The 20,209-nt window shown below is 35.4% G+C and overlaps 1 protein-coding gene and 1 non-coding gene across 4 annotated transcripts in view; one reads left to right on the top strand and one right to left on the bottom strand.

The window, feature by feature from the left end:
• Positions 1 to 490: 490 nt before the first annotated feature.
• Positions 491 to 20,209, bottom strand: part of LOC141430284 (mpv17-like protein) — a 51,273-nt gene continuing 31,554 nt past the window's right edge. The window contains exons 1-5 of one of the 3 annotated variants that reach the window (XM_074090912.1): positions 6,955 to 7,211; positions 4,139 to 4,291; positions 2,144 to 2,229; positions 1,089 to 1,201; positions 491 to 790 (exon numbers count right to left, since the gene is read on the bottom strand). In XM_074090912.1, coding sequence (XP_073947013.1) covers positions 570 to 790; positions 1,089 to 1,201; positions 2,144 to 2,229; positions 4,139 to 4,279 — 561 coding nt within the window. In that variant the 5' untranslated portion in view covers positions 4,280 to 4,291; positions 6,955 to 7,211 and the 3' untranslated portion in view covers positions 491 to 569. Of the gene's footprint in view, positions 791 to 1,088; positions 1,202 to 2,143; positions 2,230 to 4,138; positions 4,292 to 5,000; positions 5,109 to 6,954; positions 7,212 to 20,209 lie in introns of those variants that run through there. The other 2 variants (XM_074090911.1, XM_074090913.1) reach the window with 2 other exon arrangements.
• On the top strand, positions 3,252 to 3,333 carry TRNAL-AAG (transfer RNA leucine (anticodon AAG)). The gene has a single exon. It is a non-coding gene; the product is annotated as a tRNA-Leu (tRNA).

The raw sequence follows: 20,209 nt of genomic DNA, 5'->3' as shown, positions 1-20,209 counted from the left end.
ACTTACTACCATCCTGGATTTTCTCAAATTTTTCCACCCACCAGTTTAGATTTTAGAGGGGGGGGGGACGCTCGATTTTAATAAAAATTTGCACTTTAAAATTTAATATTTCGCAAACAAATCACTGAATCGAAAAATCGTCTTAGCAAACCCCTAATGGTATATAATAAGACCTACCCAACGATACACCACACTATAGGGTTGGATAAGAAAAAAAATCACCCTCACTTTACGTCTATGGGAGGTACCCTAAAAAATTTTTATGTACCATTTTGTCGGCATAGTTTACAATATATATCCGTGCAAAATGACAGCTTTCTAGCATTGCTAGTCCCTGAGCAAAGCCGCGGACGGACGGACGGACAGACAGACAGACAGACATGGCGAAACTACAAGGGTTCCGTTTTTGCCATTTTGGCCCCGGAACCCTAAAAAGGAGGAACTCTCAACTTCAATTACAGAACGACGCACATATAAATAAATCACCAAATATTCATTCATAATATACATAATTTTATTTAATACTAATTGATCTCCTAATAATTAATTTATACTTTAGTAAGATCCTTCTATTCAATGCGTTCCACCTTCTGCCGTTTAATGAAGCACAGCACGTTGATCCAGAGGAAAGATGCGGAAGCTATGAAGACGATGCGGAGGTGCGGTGGCATGAAGTAGAAGTTGATGGTCTGTCCCGGGATCCAGAAGCACTGGTTGGCCACAAACGTCCTCCAGTACTTCTCTCGAAGCTCCTCAAATATACTCTCTTTGTTCTCTAAGACGCCCATCACTGAAATCAGGTATAGCTGTTTTGAAATTAATCCGGAATATTGCAGCATTAAGATATTTTGATTGAATAGAATAGTCACCAGCAACCATACCTGACAGCAAATCGTGAAGAAATATCTGATAAGACTCTTATTTCTAGTGCCGGTGCGTGCAAAAATATCTGAAGACGTGTCAGATATTTTTGCACGCTCCACTGTGGCAGATATTAATGCAGGTAGTTACGTACGTATGTGTAGGTACGTACGGGTACGTGTTGCCTTGTTTATAGTAAGTATAATGAATTTCGTATGATAACTGACCGACGTAGAATGTGGCGAGCATTATAGGTGTCATGCCGAACTGGTCGATGATCACCTTTTTGGCTACTGTCTTCAACGCCTTGCCCTGAAACTTGCTGTCCAAATATTTGTACCTGCATACAATGAAATTACAATTAGAGCCCTTTTTTTTCAACTCCCCAGCCTAGCTTTTACTTCACTAGGCACATGTCCCACTGTTGAACAAACTGTTGTTTTGGACTGACGCAATGTTACGTTTCCAAAATGTCAAGCAAGCAAATCAGGCTATTGTTTAGGGCATCATGTCATGGGAGGGGGGGCATAAATAAATACACAAATTAGTTGTAACGTTGTAGTTTTTAGTAAAACTTGAATAATTAGAAATAAATAGTAAGCGGTAAAGCAGTCGCATTCGCATACCACTCAAATTGCTCCTAACCATTTTTTCCAACTCGTGGATGGGCATTTTCAGAAAAAGTTGTTGAAATGACTTTTTTCTTAGATTTGGATGAAAATTCGTTTTCCTACTCAGAATCAGAAGTACTTTCTATTGTAATAGCAGAAAAAAAGTGTCTCAGGGTTTTTATATCATTTTGTGTTATTCATTAGGTACACTACCCTCATAGAAACGTGTATGAATACGGTAATGTAATGGAATAAAAGATCTAGGGACACTCTTTTTTCTCCTATTACAATCGAAAGTGCTCCTGATTCTGAATAGGAAAACGAAATTTCATCCAAATCTAAAAAAAAGTAATTTCAACAACTTTTTCTGAAAACGCCCGGATTAGTCCGAGTCGATTTGCAGGTTAGGCGGGCAGCTTAAGAATGAAAGAAAGAAAATACATTTATTCACAACACAAGACAACAATATTATTAGGTACAAAAAAAAACAACACAAAGGTATGTGTCATGCCCAGCTTGATTCCAGACACTGCATCGTTTTTTGTAGTCGTAGATATTTCACAACTTTATTACGTATTTCTTGAGTATATCACGTTATTTTTACTTTTGTCTAACACCTACATTAGTTGTACGAAATTGACTCTATTTCAATAAATCATAAATATACTCGCCAGAAGTACAGAGTAGGTGCGTATACGCAGCTGCCCACCGATACTATACGCGCCGCTGCTGCATAATCTATCTCGGGTTTTTCAGGCTGAAAATGAGATAAAACTAAATAAATTTGTAATTGGATCAGGATCTCCTGAGTTACTTATTAAAAGTATCATTTTATGGGATATCTACACATATCTACTAAAAGTTAGGACTTGTGACAGTTTTAAGGCAATTCCTTTATGGCTATCTCTGAAGCCTGCTAATGCTGCAAGCATTTTTCTAGTAAAGTGTATCACTGATGAATGACTCCTGAGTTACGGGACAGAATAACGGCGCTAGTATTATTTCAAGTTTTCGTGATAAAGTCTATTCGTGATAAAGTTTTTTCGTGATAAAGTCATTCGTGAAATAGTTTTCGTGATAAAGTCTATTCGTGATAAAGTTTTTTCGTGATAAAGTCATTCGTGAAAAAGTTTTTCGTGATTAAGTACTGACACGCAGAATAACAACACTAAAAAGTTGATTGACCCCATTAATTATGGTCCGTCCGTGCTAGTGCTATACGAATGAGCTTCCATCAATAATAGGCGCGCGCTTTCTAATAAAAAACATCAATAAATGTTTATTTTTCATGTGCTAAAAAAAGTTACATCTCTTTTCATTCAGATGATCCAGTCAGCTGTGGTTCAGTTTTAAGTTTCTTGAACTGTAACTTAAACATGTGAGGAACCATTCCGTAATTAATATCATAATGACACTTTTTGACTTTACCTAGATAAGTAAGTACCTATTTATTTGGCAAATATCTCACATTCATTTATCAGTAAACAAAATGAAGCAGCCAGTTGGCGAATGCTAGTAAATACTAGGTAATATTACAATTTGATGTGCCTTATCTGAAATAGTAATAGGCTATAATAGGTAATTAATTAATGTCATCCAACCAATTTAATACAATTACTTTGTAAACAAATTAATAGAAGCGGAGAGATTATTTATATCACCTTGTAGCTATCTATAATTAGCTACAAATTATCGTCATCCTCGCCACGTAACGCGCTCTGAATGTTATGACGCAACATGAGACAGCATGGCTTATAAACTTACGCCAGCCACGTCAACGGTAGCGTGGCCGAGCGGTCTAAGGCGCTGGTTTAAGGCACCAGTCTCTTCGGAGGCGTGGGTTCGAATCCCACCGCTGCCATCAATGTTTTTGCTCTTTTAATTCAATCACTTGAAAGTTATAATAATACAAGATAACTAGTTTCGGAATGAGAGATAAGCTGAAAATTCATAATTAAAAACTTTTATTTTGGCACTAGCTTTTGCCCGCGGCTTCGTCCGCGTGGAATTCGGCTACCGCGCGCTGTTCCTTCGGGAACTGCATTTTTTCGGGATAAAAAGTAGCCTATTTCACTCTCAGGCCCATAAACTATATCTATGCCAAAAATCACGTCGATCCGCCACTCCGTTACGGCGTGAAAGACGGACAAACATACACACAAACACACACACTTTCGCATTTATAATATTAGTATGGATAGCTTTTGCCCGTGGCATCGCCCGCGTTGAATTCGGTTATCGCGCGCTGTTCCCTCGGGAACTATGCATTTTTCCGGGATAAAAAGTAGCCTATGTCACTCTCGGGCCCATAAACTATCTCTATGCCAAAAATCACGTCGATCCGTCGCTCCGTTACGGCGTGAAAGACGGACAAACATACACACAAACACACACACTTTCGCATTTATAATATTAGTATGGATAGTATGGATATGGATATGGATACCTAAGTATCCACTTATATATGTTCTTATATATGTTTCATCATCCATTCATTAGCGTTAACCGACGGTTACATGTGTCTATTCTAACAAAACAAATAAAACCGCCAGTTAACACTAATCAATGGATGGTGAAACAGCCCCTTAGTATAATAATAATAGATTCTAAACACTATTTCAAAAGTATCAGAAAATCTCCAATTCCGGTAACTACAGCGACTGTACCGTATAGTATTTGTTGAAAGTCTGCTGCGACAGTTCGGCGGCAGTGTAGAAGCTGGCGTAGACGGCGGTGTTAGTGAGCAACGGCCAGCGGCGCAGCGCCGAGCGGCCCCAGCCAGCCACGCGCGCCATCACCGGCGCCATTGGAAGAAGCTTCTGGAATAATATTATTTAAAGCCTGGTTTAGACTTTTTTATATATAATATTTATAGATGTGGACTAAGACGGAGCACGCTTGCCTAATAAATGCACATTCTAGTAGATGAAGACGGCCAGAGTGTAGCGGTCGGGGAATACAGACTGGCAGAGCATTTCAGTCCTAAACTGTCCGGATATAAGGACGAGCGTAAACGCTTCGTGCGAGTTTTAGGGATGCTAACAGACAACATAAGGTTAAATTGAAGACCCCGTCTACCTCTGGTCGACTTGTGAAAGAAAGGAGCTGGTGGAATAAGACCGTGCAGCTCCGGCGCACATTGCCAGAAAATCGTGCAAGTTGCATTACATTATGGCGCTCGCTTGGCCACTATAAACTCGCCTTTACGCAATGTGTCAATTTTTCTTGCAGGTCTAAACTAGGCTTTGCACTAACCTGCGCTCAATGTTTGTAAAGAATTCGACATCACTATCCCACGGGAACAGTTGAAATTTCCAAGTTAAAAATTGTTCTGTCTTTCCTTAGGACTTAGGACCGAACTTTATCTCAATTTTATGAGAAGCGCAAATTCTGAGCCTGAGTCTTTGGCACATAATGAATCGATCCTACTTATTTATATAATTACGATGTATTTGTTCTGGCTCTGTTCATTGGAGGACTTATTGGTTAGTAACTCTCCTTGAAAACCTGGACCACAATAATACAGACCTCACTACTTGCAGTAGACCGAGATACGCGAGCGCCTACTTTCTGCGTCAAGACATTATCGTTACACAACTTTAGAAAGTACTTGGCACTTTTCTTTGACCGAAGTTTCCAATTGTCGAGCATTTTTCACAATTCATAAATATTTGGGGAAGCAGACACCTAGTTGTCATTTTGTTTGACTTTTTTTGTAATACTCTGGCGTTGTCAAAATGTATAAAAAGAGATTTAGTAATTAAATCCTAACTCTACTTTTTTGTCTATGAATAATGCCCCAATCTCACTCTGTCTTCAATTATGTTGACTGTACACTTTAACTTCAATTTACGTGCACTTCTTTAATCTGAATTTAACTACCTATACTCCGTTTAATTTAAGGTTTGAATTAACGATCAAATTGTATCACACGTATCTTGGTATTTGGAACACAAATGGACTAAAAATGCCTTCTTACGTGTACATTTATTAGCGGTATTTATTATGTTTTTACTATAGAAGTTAACACAATTTTAAATAGTTACGTTGTTTCATTTAAAAACGTGTGTAAATTTTACCGTTATAATGTTAAAATAAATGGATTATAGTGTGGCTTACTATTGATCTAGAGTAGAGCGTATAATTTTTACCCAATCAAAATGTGAATGTTAAGCACCAGCAAACAGTGTAGATAATATAATATAACTATGATACTACTTAGTTAAACCATGACATAGCACGTATGACATTGCATCTCATTTTATAATTATAAAATGCGTAGTTTACAGTCGCGACTAGTCCCAACGCAGTACCTAAATTACCATACGAGGAGTAAAGAGAATGAAAATAATATACTTATTGTACGAAAATTGACACTAAATGTCTATTGAAAATTGTATAGATTCTATTTCTTAAAAAAACTATGAAGTAGGAACAAAAATTTTACATACGAAGTTATTTTGAACATGAAACTACCGTGAGACTCACTCACCCGGATAACTCATAAATTTACGACATGTTTCGGCATGTGCAGTTGAGTCGCGTTGTCGAAGGGCTACGGATTCATGTCGAGCTAAAGATTTTGAGTTATCCGGGTCATTATAAATACGGTCACTGGTCATAAGTACTGCTTTACGTAATACGAAGTTATTGTCATATTTGTGCAGTTGCGGCAAAAATGTGACATACGAAGAAAATTGTGCAGTAATTATTTTGTTACTTTATTGTATTACTAGCAGTTGCCGCCGACTTGAGAAAAAAAGCTTGTATTAAAGATGTAATTCTAACAAAGCCCAATTTAATATTTTGAGCTCACGTACTTATTATAATTAATTCAGTAAAACAAGCTACCTGGTTGTGCAAATATCTTGCATTTAAAAGCACTCAAGTTGCAAGGTTATATATTATCTCTTCTAATTGCAGACCCAAGTATTGCAAATATTTAATAATTCTATCGCTGTTTGTCTGTAGATAATTATGATTTTTTAATTGGTCTTTTGGGGGATTTAGTCTTTGAGTTGAAAATAAGTAGTGTATTGTTACAAATATGTATTAATAGGCCAAGCGTGAGTGAGATTCGCACACAAAGGGTTCCGTGCCATCATACAATATTTTAACACTTTTATTTTTGTACGATTATTTATTAATTTATACAAATGTATTCACCAAAACAATAAATATAAGTAATAAAATACTGACTAAAAATTATATAGTCAACTATAATAAATATAAAGATGCTACTCCTTTTTATATGGTCTGCTGCTATAGTTTATTAGCCGTTGCAAATGTTTTTATTTTAAAGAAACTACGGTACTTTTTTTATTTAGTGCGCAGATCCACATAAGTAATTTTTTTTAGCCGCGATACATCAAAATATTTCAACAATACTTATGCCTACAGAATTTTCTCTCATAGTTTTATTAAAACTATCATATCGTATTGTTACTTATATTTCAGTAGACTTCTAAGACATTATACTCACATAAAATGAAATATCCAGATGCACAAATTCCTATACGAGTATTATTTTTTCACTGCCTAATTTATTATCACTGCTTTTCCCTGTTAATGAATTATTTCACTTCCGATTTTCCCAACATGCGCAGCGTAGCGACACAGGAGATATTTCTTCTTGTGTGATAAAAATACAACTATATCTTACAGATTACGTGATATTATTTGAATAATGATAAAATTGAGCTACAGCTGAGCACAAGTTGTGCGAGCCGAGTGTCACTACGCACTGTCCCACTGGATTTATTCAATTGACTTTAATGGAATAGGTAATTTAAAGCAACCTATATTTATGTAGGTGTTTCAGTTTTCAATTGTGACATATGTATCAATTGTTTGGTGGCCGGAGACGGTAGATACTACGACGGTACAATTTGCACACTTTTTTGTAATGAAACAAGGAACTGTTTAAAATTGTGTGAATTTCTATAATAAAAACATAATAAAATACGCTAATAAATGTACATGTAGGTATTTTTAGTCCATTTGTGTTCGAAATATCGAGAAACGTGTATTACAATTTGACCGTTAATTCAAACCTTAAATTATAATTTCCAAATTATATGAATGTGTTGCAAAATACTTATATTGTATATTTAGGTATACTATACAATAAATAAATAAATAGATATCATGGGACGCTTGACGTCAAATGAACTACTTCCGAACTAAGCAAAGCTTGTACCATATGTACTATGGATTTAGGCAGCGGATAAACATGTCCGACCGACTTGCACTTGGCCGAAGTTTCGGATATCAACTACCTGTTTCTTAATTTTCCTGCTTAAATGTTTAACTTAAACTAGTTTTCAGGCACACGGGCAGTGAATTTGAGTTAATAGTTCTTATATCACTATTTAACTTTGAAATTAGTTAACTTTGACTTGTTTAGTACCTATTTCTCCTTGAAAACTCGATAAGCAAACTAAAACATTATTTCATAATCTCCGAGCGATAAGAAATCTTCCTCGGATGACGCATAAATTGAATAGAATTTATCGAGTGCATGAAAACTGATAAGGATAAAGAACTAACGTAATTGATAAAAAAAATATAACCTACCGATTCACGTTTCTACTCAAGGTAACAATTTCTGAATATAGCTGTTTCGTTCGAAAATTTTCGGACTGCTAGTTTGACGTTAGAACAAGCTGAGGGCCTACTCCGAAGTTCGAAAATCGAAGTTCGTATCGTACCGTCCCTCTCGCTCTCGTATTAAATAGTATAAGTGTCAGAGGGACCGAACGACACGAACTTCGATTTTCTAAGTTCGTAGAGCCCTGCTGAAGTGGTAATGAGAAAGTCGCCTCCCTCGACAATGGGCATGGAACACCCAAAAAATCTGAATACAAATTTACACCCTTATATTATAAGTAAAACAATTAACGGGCAACGTAAAAATCAGACATGTCTATCAATGAGTCATTCATTTATTTCAGAGAATATGGTACAATATAAGTTAGTAAAAAGTGTTAGTTCAGCATATTCTGCTAGCATCGGTGTAGAAATATTACAATGATTTGATACTTCTATCATTAAGTACAATAAAATAAAAATAATGACCGTTTTCAGGTTTACTAATGTTTCGGCGAATAACGTTTGGCAACTTGTTTCATTTCGCAACTTTTCATTTCCCAACTGTTTAATATTTCTGAAACTGTAAATATTTCAGGATTTTTATAAAACTAACCTAACCTAACCTAAAGAGTTCTACACGATGGCCCTGAAATAAATCCTGAAATATTTACAGTTTTAGAGTTTGCGAAATGAAACAGGTTGCAAAACGTTACGTTGCGAAAAGGCAGTACTCGCCGTTTTCATGAAGATAGACAAAAATATTTTTATTTATCTATAAAATACAATTTGCTCAAACTAATTAAATATTATTTAAAAATTCAGGAAGCAATCATTCAATCTTGTGCTATTTGTTTATAGATTTGTAATCGTTCGATGAAAGCCGTTGGATTACTGATGCTATATGCAAATAGATAGCGCCATTATCTATCGTTATTTTTATTTATAATGGAGCAATGTGATAAAATATTCATGGTCGGAGCACACACGGACGGATTCGATTCGTGAGACCACGGCCACTGCAATTTGGTCGGGAAATGTCTAGGTAATTTTTTAAGTAATTATTGGTGTAATTTGTCGCAAGATATTATTATTATTATTATTAAATAGTTCGTAATAAAGAGTGCCCCGCAGGCTCGCGTCCCCATACACACTTAGTTTCTTTCTAAGTTACAAGCAGCCCTACGGATCAAAACGCAACTTTGCATAGTTTGTTCTTCGTCACATTGAATATACGAAAACTAATTATAAACATCGTAATGGCTGCTCCCATTATAGTTGCAAAGTTGCATTTTGATCCGTAGTGCTGTTTGTAAATTAGAATGAAACTACGTTTGTATGGGGACGCGAGCTTGCGGTGGACTCAAAAGTTCTGAGAAATATTAGCTATGAACTTACTCGTACTTACACAGGCACCGCTCTCAAAAAAAATAGATGACATGTTTACTTTACATTTTTTAAATACCTATAAAAATCCTTGTAGTTATGCTTTGAAAATAGGTTTAATTTTATTATATTTATTAAAATTGAAAAAAATTGAGCTCTATCTCACTTAATGGTAACTGCAGATGGGGCCGAAAATGTAGTTGCCCCCTGTTTAATTTAGTGTATAGTGTAAAGAAAAAAAAACAATAAGCAGCAATATTATGATTAATATGAATTTACTACCCATCACTGTCAGTTACAATTGCTCACTTTATTATATTATGGTGCCGTAGCTATACGTGGAATTTTATTTCCGTCGTAAATTTCAATGTTTTAATTGAATGAGACCGCTTGAAGTATATTCAACTAACTAAATTGAGTGTAGTAGGTACTTATAAATTATTACATTAAGAGCCTAAACCCTTCGTTCGTTCTATTTAAACTTCGTTCGGTACTTAGGTATGTAGCTTTATAATGTATTAAATCTTTGTAATGTATTTATTAAATAAACGAATAAGTTAATATTTTATTATAAAGCACCTAAAATAATTAAAATTCTATTAGGAATGACTATTTATTTACCCAATATAAATTGACTCTACTTCGACAGTGACCGTATTTATTTATAAGAATTATAAGTCATAATACTTAGCTAAGAAATACACTCAAAGTAAATATTCCGACTCACTAGCTTATGTTTTATTTTAACCGCCAAAGAGCTTTCCACTGTTCCCCGATTTCTCAAACGGCTGGACCGATTCGAAGTAGTAGATTCTGCGACAAGTGTATAAAATGCGCCATTTTACCCGAGTCATTTTGTCTCGTTGCTTTCCATCGCGAAATATTCTATTTTCAAGTTTATAACTGTTTTTAGGTCACTAATCTGAAATAATTGTTGTTATTTTTTATATTTTTGACTAATTAAGTATTGGAAAAAAATACGCATTTGGAGCTCTATTATTTTTTGTTAGTTTTATCAGCATATTCGATCGAAGTGTTATTTGGCACGCATATTACAACCAGTAGGAAAGTTTCCAAGGTTGTGCCAGCCCCTAGTTTAATTATGCGGCAACCTGTTGCTCCCCCTGCAACCTGACCTATCCCAACAACAACCAAAACCTGCAACTATTTTCATAAAGGAGTAGTGATAGTGACCTACTCACATTGCCTATGGTGTATGTTTCTAGGTGAAACAGATCGTCACTACTTTGAAAAAATCTTGTATCTCAAATCAATACGTCAGCAAATTTGACCCTTAAAGCAATATTTATTAAGTTCACTCGGAAAGATCATCGATTTTGAGATACCAGCTTTTTTCAAAGTAGCGACGAGGTCTAAGTAATTAGTTCCAAGGACTTTTTGGGTTAAATAAATTCATTTTTGGGTAGGTATTTAAAAGAGTTTAACTTGACCTGACTTATTATTAAAAAAAAAATTCACTTCTCATGCTCGTAAAGTTAGTGTTTATGCTGTATCTAGGCGACATAATAGTACATTGTTCTTCATTGTCTATTCGTTGAGTGAGATGTTCGTAATTCTAGTGCTGTATGTTTTTCATCACAGAGCTAAAAGATTGTTAATAATACCTTATTGGCACATGTGCCTTGTACTAGTACATAAAATAAAATCTTCGTCTAATACCAACTCAAGACCAAGGTAATCAGGTGTCAACAGCCACAAACAAAAAAGTTTCTAAGTATATATTTTTTAAATAATTTTTAATTTATATAAAACTAAAAATCAATCAAATCAATCATAATAAATCAGTAAAATTAAAATAATGGAATTATTATAATAATGCATAAAAAATAAAAGGTACATAGAAAGTGAGTCATTGTTTCCACTGTTGCTATTTCATTTCCTCGGCATCGAAGTGAAAAGCAGAGTGTAAAACTCTAGCATTAAACCCATTTTCCCCTCGGCGTGTCTATCCACCCTCGCCGTACCGGCTCGGGTGGCTATATGAACGCCTCGGGTAAAATGGCTCGCTTTATGCTCTTGTTGTACAATCTACTATTTTTGGCTCTACATTGAACTATCTGTCTTTATTTAGCTATTGTGTCTCTAGTTACTTAAATAAATAAGAACCTAAACAATATAAGTACAATAAGTAAGACAGTAAAGTTAACAGTAGGCGAAATTTTTTAAAGTATTTCGCGTGTTTTGTGATGCATTCGTCATGCTCATGCCTTTCGATCCGTTGTTTGAACAAAGGCTAGACCAGTGATGTCTCCATGCATCAATGCAAATGTGCTTTGAATATTGGCCTAACGTACGCAACTCCACTGTCAGAAAAGTGCTGCAAGTGAAATTTTAGTGTGCGGTTTATAGAAAGAAAGAAAGAAAGAAAGAAAGAAAATATATTTATTTGGTCACATTAATACATACCAAAAACAAACAAAATAAAAGCGAAAAGAGCAGAAAGGACACAAAAAGGGAATCTGGCTCAGCACGATGTCGCGAATTGCTTCGCAACGCTGATATTCTGCCAGAACCTTCACCTTAAGGGTTACTAAATATAAACTTAACCTAAAACACTTATCAAATTACTAGAAGCTGTTACTAATACCTAGATAGTAGCATCTACCGTCATACTTTTGTTCATAATGCACGCCTTAAGATAACATGGGTATTTATAAAGCTGACAGTTTGAAGGGATTTGGAAGACTCATTACGTAGGTATGCATCAGATCCTTTTTAAATATGTATATAAAATTAACCTCTCGTATGCAGATAGTAAATACCTAAACCTGCATTCTAGCCCCTTTGTCTCAAATAATACCAATTCTATAGGTTAAAATAATGCTAGAAAAAGATAGTCTTCTTAAATTCGGCGAGGAACTGAGCCAAAGTATCTAATACGAAATATTAATGTAAAGCCGAAATCTCCGAAAAAGGGCCCTTCATATCCTTTTTCTCAGGAACAGCCGATATTCCAAATGCAGTAAAATGTTAAAAATGCATGTACAAAAAATGCAACTTACTAATTATAAATCCACATATGAATGAAAAAGTGTACCTTTTGGACACAAGTTGCCACAGATAAGATAAGGTTTCTCATAAGTTGGAGGCATGCCGTAAAGTTGTAAAAATTGCCGGCGGGGCCGGTCCGTGCCAGGTAACAGGAGGTACGGCCGCACGGTGGGCTGCCGCTCACTGAGAGGGGACAAATTATTAATCCTTTGGATTTTTTCTATGAAATCCTAAATAAAGTGCGTGAGCAGCTACTGAACCAGTGGCGAAAAATAAGTGCTAAGCAGGTTGGTAGCACTGATATTAATTTTTTCAGTTGTAATTTTAGTTTTATTTTTTCATATGTACCTAAAATACGCCGAGTGTTGTATTGGGACTGAGAATGATATTTGTAGTTTTATGTATTTCAAGACTCAAGCGAAAAAAAATGCAATTAAAGTGTTGGTGTCGGTTTTTTTCTTTTGCTTGTTGTAGTACTGACGTCTGTACGTCTGACGCAATAGGTAAAATCTCTTTCGTAAAAGTGTTTTCTTGAAACTTCAAAACAAGTTTATTTTTGCAATTAAGATCAGAGATAAACAAATTTGACTGACACGACAATTAAGTAGGTATAATATGTAGCAATCTGATACAAGTAGGTAAAACGTGGCGTGACTGATACAAGTATGTACATAGTTATGAAATTAAGTAAAATCAAAATAAACCTGATTTGTTAGAACAAATGTCGTAAACGATCCACTTAGTTGGCTCATTCATTACAGTCATTATACTACCTATACACCTATACTATAAAATACAAAGATTGAACGCCTGAGCAGTGGTCTAGTTTCATTTTCTGACGAATTTAATTTGTAATTTTTGGGGGTAGACGTCCTCAATATATTCGACGACAAATAGGCGAACGAAAGGCAAAACTATGCGTGATGCCAACAGTGAAGCACGGTGGAGGATCAGTTATGGTTTGGGGATGCTTTGCGGGTGATAAAGTTGGTGATCTCGTGAGAGTTGATGGCATAATGGATATAAAACTGTATCACACATTTTGCAACGTCACACTTTTCCATCCGCAAAACGAATTGTTACTTGACGAAACGAATTGTGTATTGTGGTTTTAAATTAGAGGGTTAGCTTTGTTTTTACTTGTAATAAAAGATTATTAAATAATTTCATAAATAAATGCGTTAAAACTTCATTTAACCGAAATCACAGAGCGAACTTAAACTTGTGACCGGTACTGTACATTTCGTTAATGTTTATAAGAGCTTTTACCTAATTTATTTTTTAATTAAATAAATGAGTATGATTGCAAATTTTAATTATTTCAATAATTATTATCGACCTGATAAATTATGCACGATATATATACGTACTTACATAGTCACGCACCAGGTTTTTGAATTTTGAGGACATTTCTTTAATCGATCCATGGCTTAGTTTAGTGACTGTTGGTACTAAAAAGCTGTACGTATGCATGGATGTGTGTATTAATTACGCGAACCGTATTAAAAAAATTTTTTACGATACCACTAACATAGGGCTTTTCTTTTCGGGGAGAAAATGCAGTTACGCATTCCGCCCAGCCGGGGGACTGGGACGGGTATATGGGACTCCCGGAGCAGAAGGCCCCGGCCTACCCACTAAAAACTCCGCGGAAATTCCGCCTCGCCGCATGGCGGAAGGGCCACAGGAACACTTGTGTCTTCCTTCTGCGACCCCGCCAGAAACAGGTGTTGACCCAACTTCTCGACTTTTTTTTTCCATACAGTCTGTTTTCACCTTAACGGCCTCAACTTCTTCGTTGTTGCAAGCCCTTCAGACCTCTAAATCTAACTATACGTAAAGTTGAACGCTCTATACGTAAAGTTGAACGCTTTCTAGTTGTCCATATAAATATATAACATATAGATATTAATGATAGTTTGGTTTACTAAAACCACATAAACTTAAACAGTTTATATAACAAACATAAAAGGAAACTATGATCTATAAGTAAGCTCTCCTAGTTTTCAAGTAATAATCGGTAAATTTTTTAGTCTTAGCATCAATCGTCAGGGATAATACCTATTATCACATTTTAATTGTGCTACCTACAGAATAATTATTTTATTTTCTATTCACTCGATTTTCGGTAAACTCAGCCCAGTGTGCGCACATGATCCGTCCCTCCTACAATATCGTGTGTCTTTGTCTTGCCTCATCGCACCGTCCCTGTCGCTCCACTCAGTCAGTCACCGCGGAGCGCTAGCCATTCACAGGTGTGCCGAGCCGTCCGCTAAAAATGTTCAGCATTTTCGTAAACTAAGACCAGTTTATCAACAAGTTTAACATAAACTTATTCGATATTGGAGAATCGTGATTGTTTGAATGGATCGAGTGTTGTTCTGTTAAGTGTACTAAGTGTTGTTTCGAAACAGTGACAACAAGTTTTCTTGTGTTGTGTGTACGGTCCTTGAGTTGGAGGCTTCGCTGGTTCCGTTTCTTTTTCGTTTTGGAGACGATTAGAGCCGAAGGTATGCGCTTTATCTTTTTTCTACGTTCTTTCATCACAAAACGTTTTGTAGGTGTCGTAAGCCTGATGTTTTTTTCTCATTATTTGATGTAGTTTGTCATCACACAATAACAACCCTAACATATGCATTTTTTTAATTACTTAAAAATTTAGCAACTTGCTGTCGACGACGGAATCTTAACAGTGTCTCTTAATTTGGTCCTTTGAAGCCAGATACTTCATAACCTATTTAACGATAATAGTATAAATGATAAAGTTTTACTGTAGCTTTTTCCCGCGACTACATCTGGGATGAATTCGTTTATCGCTATCTCGCGGGAACTAGCAATTTTTTGAATTAAAATCTATCCCAGGATCTCAAACTGTCTCTACCCTCGTAAGTCCTCGTGTACTTCCCAAAGTACAAATCAATTGTAAGAATAACTATCGAATTTACTTGGAGGAGTACACATTTTTTAATCAAATACCAATATCAATTTAATTTAATATCAATTTAAAATTTATGCAACTAATTTCCAAAATCGCAAAACTAAGAATTCTTGGCTCTATCTGTAGAACTATGTATGATAAACAAAGTCAGGACTTACGAGGCTATATTAAATTTGTGAAGAAGTAATAGACAGACAAACAGACCAATTGACAGACAGAGTTACTTTAGCATTTATACCTAATAGGATTTAGAAGGATTAGTATTACATACTTTATCAAAATCATATTAAACAACTACCTACAGCCAGGTAAATTATTCGTATTCAAATAATCATCCAATTATGTTTTGATCATAGAGCCAATTCTAACGTTATAAAGCTGTAATAAGAATAGATCAAAACATCCGTAGAGTTGTTTAAAACGTTGCCAAACAAAATGAAATTTGGACTACGAATTCTCATTTTAGTTGTCTACAAAATAAGAGCCAAATTTTGTGGAAAACGAAATTGTATTCGCTTTTAAAATCATCAGGTGCTTCTATTGTGGGGAAGCAGTCAAGTGCAACGGGATTATAAAATGGGGAGCCAAATGTTGACGCTACCTGCTGGTTCACTATACGTACGGTACATAGTGTCGGAACGAAAATAGTACCTATTTGCAACTGAAACCGACAGCGAATTTCGGTTTGTGTTCCAATTTCGTCCGAAACCAAAACTGAATCACTATTCGAGGGAAATTTTAGCATATAATTTTTAGCTTTTGTAAATATGTATTTGGGTCCATAGAAGATATTATAATTGTTTTGTCTAGCTTTTAAAAAAATACCATCTATGATGGGGAACAACAGTGTAACTTCGACTAATTGGAAAATGAGTGACTGGCGGAGTCACTCACAAACGCTGCACAAAAGTTTTTGAACCTGGTTTCGGTTTCGGTACTACTTTCGGCAGATTTTCTGCTGAAATTGAATTTAAACCGCAACTCCAATTTAACGCAGAAACTTACCGAAACCAAATCTTAGATCGGACACACGTAGCATCTCAGGCTCATTCACGAACAAAAAAAATGAAAATGATCTTAAGTGTCATTAAAATAAATTCTAGTTAGTTCTTTGATGTAGGTAGTTATTTAACTTTAAAACAATAAGAATAATATCCGCTTCAATTTGATTATACAATTTATACCTTATTTACACCTTTATGGAAACGATTTCGTACCTATGCGTTAACTCTTGTTATACCACAATTCCCTTCACTGACTTTCTCAAAAATGTATAAGGTGGTGTTATGTTATAGGTACATACTTAAATTCTGGTTTTAATGTTTTTTGTGCATGCCTAATTAAAATTTGAAAGTTTGGTTCTCGGATTACGATAATTAGTGCATGTCTACCTCAAAAGTCAGTGGCCACTTATGCCCTCGTATGAGTAAATACTATGTTTCATATATCCAATGGTTAAAATAAACCAAATTTTACATTATAATAATAGATATATCTACTTAGATTTTGAGAGCGGTAGCAAAAAAAATGTTAACATTAATTTATAATGTCAAAGTCAAACCGCACTAAAATAATATTTGCGCAATGAGTCTTAATTATAATTTGTCTTAATAACATATTTATAACAAATACAAAACGAGTTTCGCGCAAGTATTGCATCAAAAAAAATGAAGTTTTAAGTTCTAATCACCATTGCAATTACCACAACAAATTTTTCACACACCATTAACAATTTTACAATAACTAATGTGATATGAAATATAGCATTTACGTGACGTCAGCAATAGAATTTCAATGGCTGCCAAATTCCGATGTCCGTGACCGGATCGCATCGCACCACTGTGCTTGTGTTCATTTGTCAAGCGCTGACTCTGACTCACAGCGAGTACCGAAGTGGAAAATGTTACGGACGTCACTGACAAAAAATGCATAACGAAACGTTATGGCGTAGTCAGCTAAAAAATATAAACGGGTTTTATTTTATTACGTCGTATAGCATTTAGATTAATTTATTAATTATTACGATTATTACGCTATGAAAATACTTACGAATAAAAAATTTAAGTGAATGAAAATTAGGTCTTTATTTAACTACTTAGTTAGACTTAGTTAGATACATACCTACCGATCTAATACTCGTAAAAGCGTATTTAAAATATAGTTATTGCGTTTAAAAATGTTGCTGCCACTGGAATATAAATAGTGGCATCTATCGTATCTAGTCGCATTATTTTCGAATGTCATTTTATTTGTCATAATTGTTGTAAGTAAGTCATCATTTTTTCCCACCGAATCCTTAAATACTTAACAATTTTCAGAAAATTTATTTCATTTTTATTTCAGATTTCAATATCTTACTTATAACCTAAGTAACAAAAATGTTGTGCAGATTTCATAGCACAAAAAAAATACAACCGAATTGATAAACTCCTAATATTATGAAGTCGGTTAATAGTAGAGGGACGTGAACAGCACTTACCTACCTGTTCAAAGATCATTTTCTTTTTATTCCAATCAAAAGCATGCCAGCAGCTAGTATTGTTCGTAATCGACTATTTCTTGTTTTTGTTGCCAAACGATCACCAATTGTTAGTTATAGTTACGTAAAGATTGACGATTTCTTTAACGAAAATTCTAACTGCCTTACTAAGGCGACCATTAACACTTGGTTACGTTAAGTCTACCTATTTTTTGTATGAACCATCGACGTAAAATGTAATTATTAAATATTTGTGCATAAAGAGAATCTTAAAACTTGAAACGTTTTTGAAATTTAGTTTCTCTAGATCTAATTATCTTTATACCAAATATCATTTAAATCCGTCCAGTCGTTTTAGCGCGAAAGAGTAACAAGCACACACACACACACGAACGCAAGCACTCCAACCAGAGCTTGAAATCGGTACCAAAAAGATACCGGTACTAAAGGGATATACACGTTGTCTTCAAGTTTCAACACCGCTGTAAAGTTTTCCATCGGAATTTTGGGTTCAAAGTAATATCACGTCACGCCTTTGACCGGTACTTTGAACATCGATCAATTAATAGAAATATTTATTTGACAACCACATAAACAAAATCCTGAAAAACATTTACAGTGATGTTCAGTCAAACTATCTGTTCAAATACCTATATACCCGTCGTGCAGAGGTTGTCCATGCGTGGCGGTGATTGCTTCCCATTAGGTGACCTGCATGCTCATTTGCTCCCTCTTACAAAAAAAAACACTAAAAACCAACCTGTACAGTCACCTACATAAATATCTGCGACAGCTGCGCGTGCAAAGATATCCAATACGTCCTACCGGCCCTAGAAATAGAGTCGTATCAGATATTTATGCACGCTTTGTTGTGGTAAATATTGGTGCTAGTGGCTGTACGATAGGGCCAAGGTTTGATACTGGTATCAATAATACCGGTACCAGAGCGATACATACCTATTTCCCACTATTTTCGTACCAGGTTTAAGCCATGCTAACCAATGGCTTCGCGTCGCAGCGCACGCGCACGCATGGCTTATAAACTCCGCGGCTAGTTTGTAAACATTCGGCTACTCTCCACGGAGATGGTGTCCGTGTTTTTCAACAAGAATTCATTGACTCGATTTCTGAAGGGGTGAATTCAAAAATAGCTAAACAGCCCACTGTTATTATACTGAGAGGAAAAAATCTGGCCCTCTAATGTATGCAGTAATAGGTAAATTTGGATGGCCCAATTTTGAGCTGCTGACTTAAAATATACAAGTAGAAAATAGTTCTGCTGTTCAATTATTTTCGAGTTCACTAGGAAACATTATTTTTGGAAAAGGTAATAGATAGAAGTATAATTCTATTTTGATCTACGATACGACTACAGCAAGACGCTAAGAGTGGGAAGAACAGATAAAAGACGACTTTACATTAGGACCACCTAGAGGAGTCCTAGAAAATGAATCAGTAAACCTTCGATATTTTCCTCAATAACAGTTTAAATACATTATAATAACATACTATGTTTTACTAGCTGTAGCCCACGACATCGTCTAACAGGCTATAAACTACAGTTTGACGTGCTTGAAATTTAAAACCTTAAAAACGTGCATGTCTTCCTTACCAGCCAAACATGCCTATCTGAATAATACAGACACTCACAGCATCAAGATAAATAATATCATCTACATTAAAGTATTTGTTAGCCTAACTCTTGAAGTTTACGAGTTGCGATAAAGCCAAAAAGTCGTCAAAGTAAAGATAGCAATGGAAACAGAAAGAACTCTACTTTCTCACAGCTTGTCTAAACACTTGGACTTTTTGGGTCAAAGCAGTTAGTTTCAGTACTGCGATTACGATGCTGATAAAGAAAACGCAAACTATGGACATGAATGAAAATACAACGACAAACAAGCGATTTATTCATTTTTTCTCGAAAATAAATATAAGAATGAGTTAACAAAAGACCTTAAACCACGGCAAAAATTAAGTATCCATTAATTTTTAGAAGTACCTGCTTATTAGGTATTAACTATGAGGTAGGTACATCATTCGATTCGTTTGGGAGAGGGCGGGTAATAACTGAATGGAATTACTCATATTGGCTAAGTAGGTACATAATATATCCACCCATTCAGGCAATACGTAACAACAATTTATTTTCCTTTTCTATGATCCAGAGATTTTATTTCACACTCCAACCATACAAAGTTCTTGACACTCAAAACACGCCGCTAAGACATTCATCGGCGAAGCTTGGCACGTCGAAGAAAACGTGAATTACGAAGCGAACTGCGTGCTTCCCAGTATTACAATACCCAAGACAATACAAGACAAGACAATTGA

This window comes from Choristoneura fumiferana, chromosome 8 (assembly GCF_025370935.1).
Source record: "Choristoneura fumiferana chromosome 8, NRCan_CFum_1, whole genome shotgun sequence".
NCBI lineage: Eukaryota > Metazoa > Arthropoda > Insecta > Lepidoptera > Tortricidae > Choristoneura > Choristoneura fumiferana.
This window is presented reverse-complemented; position numbering and strand designations above follow the sequence as displayed.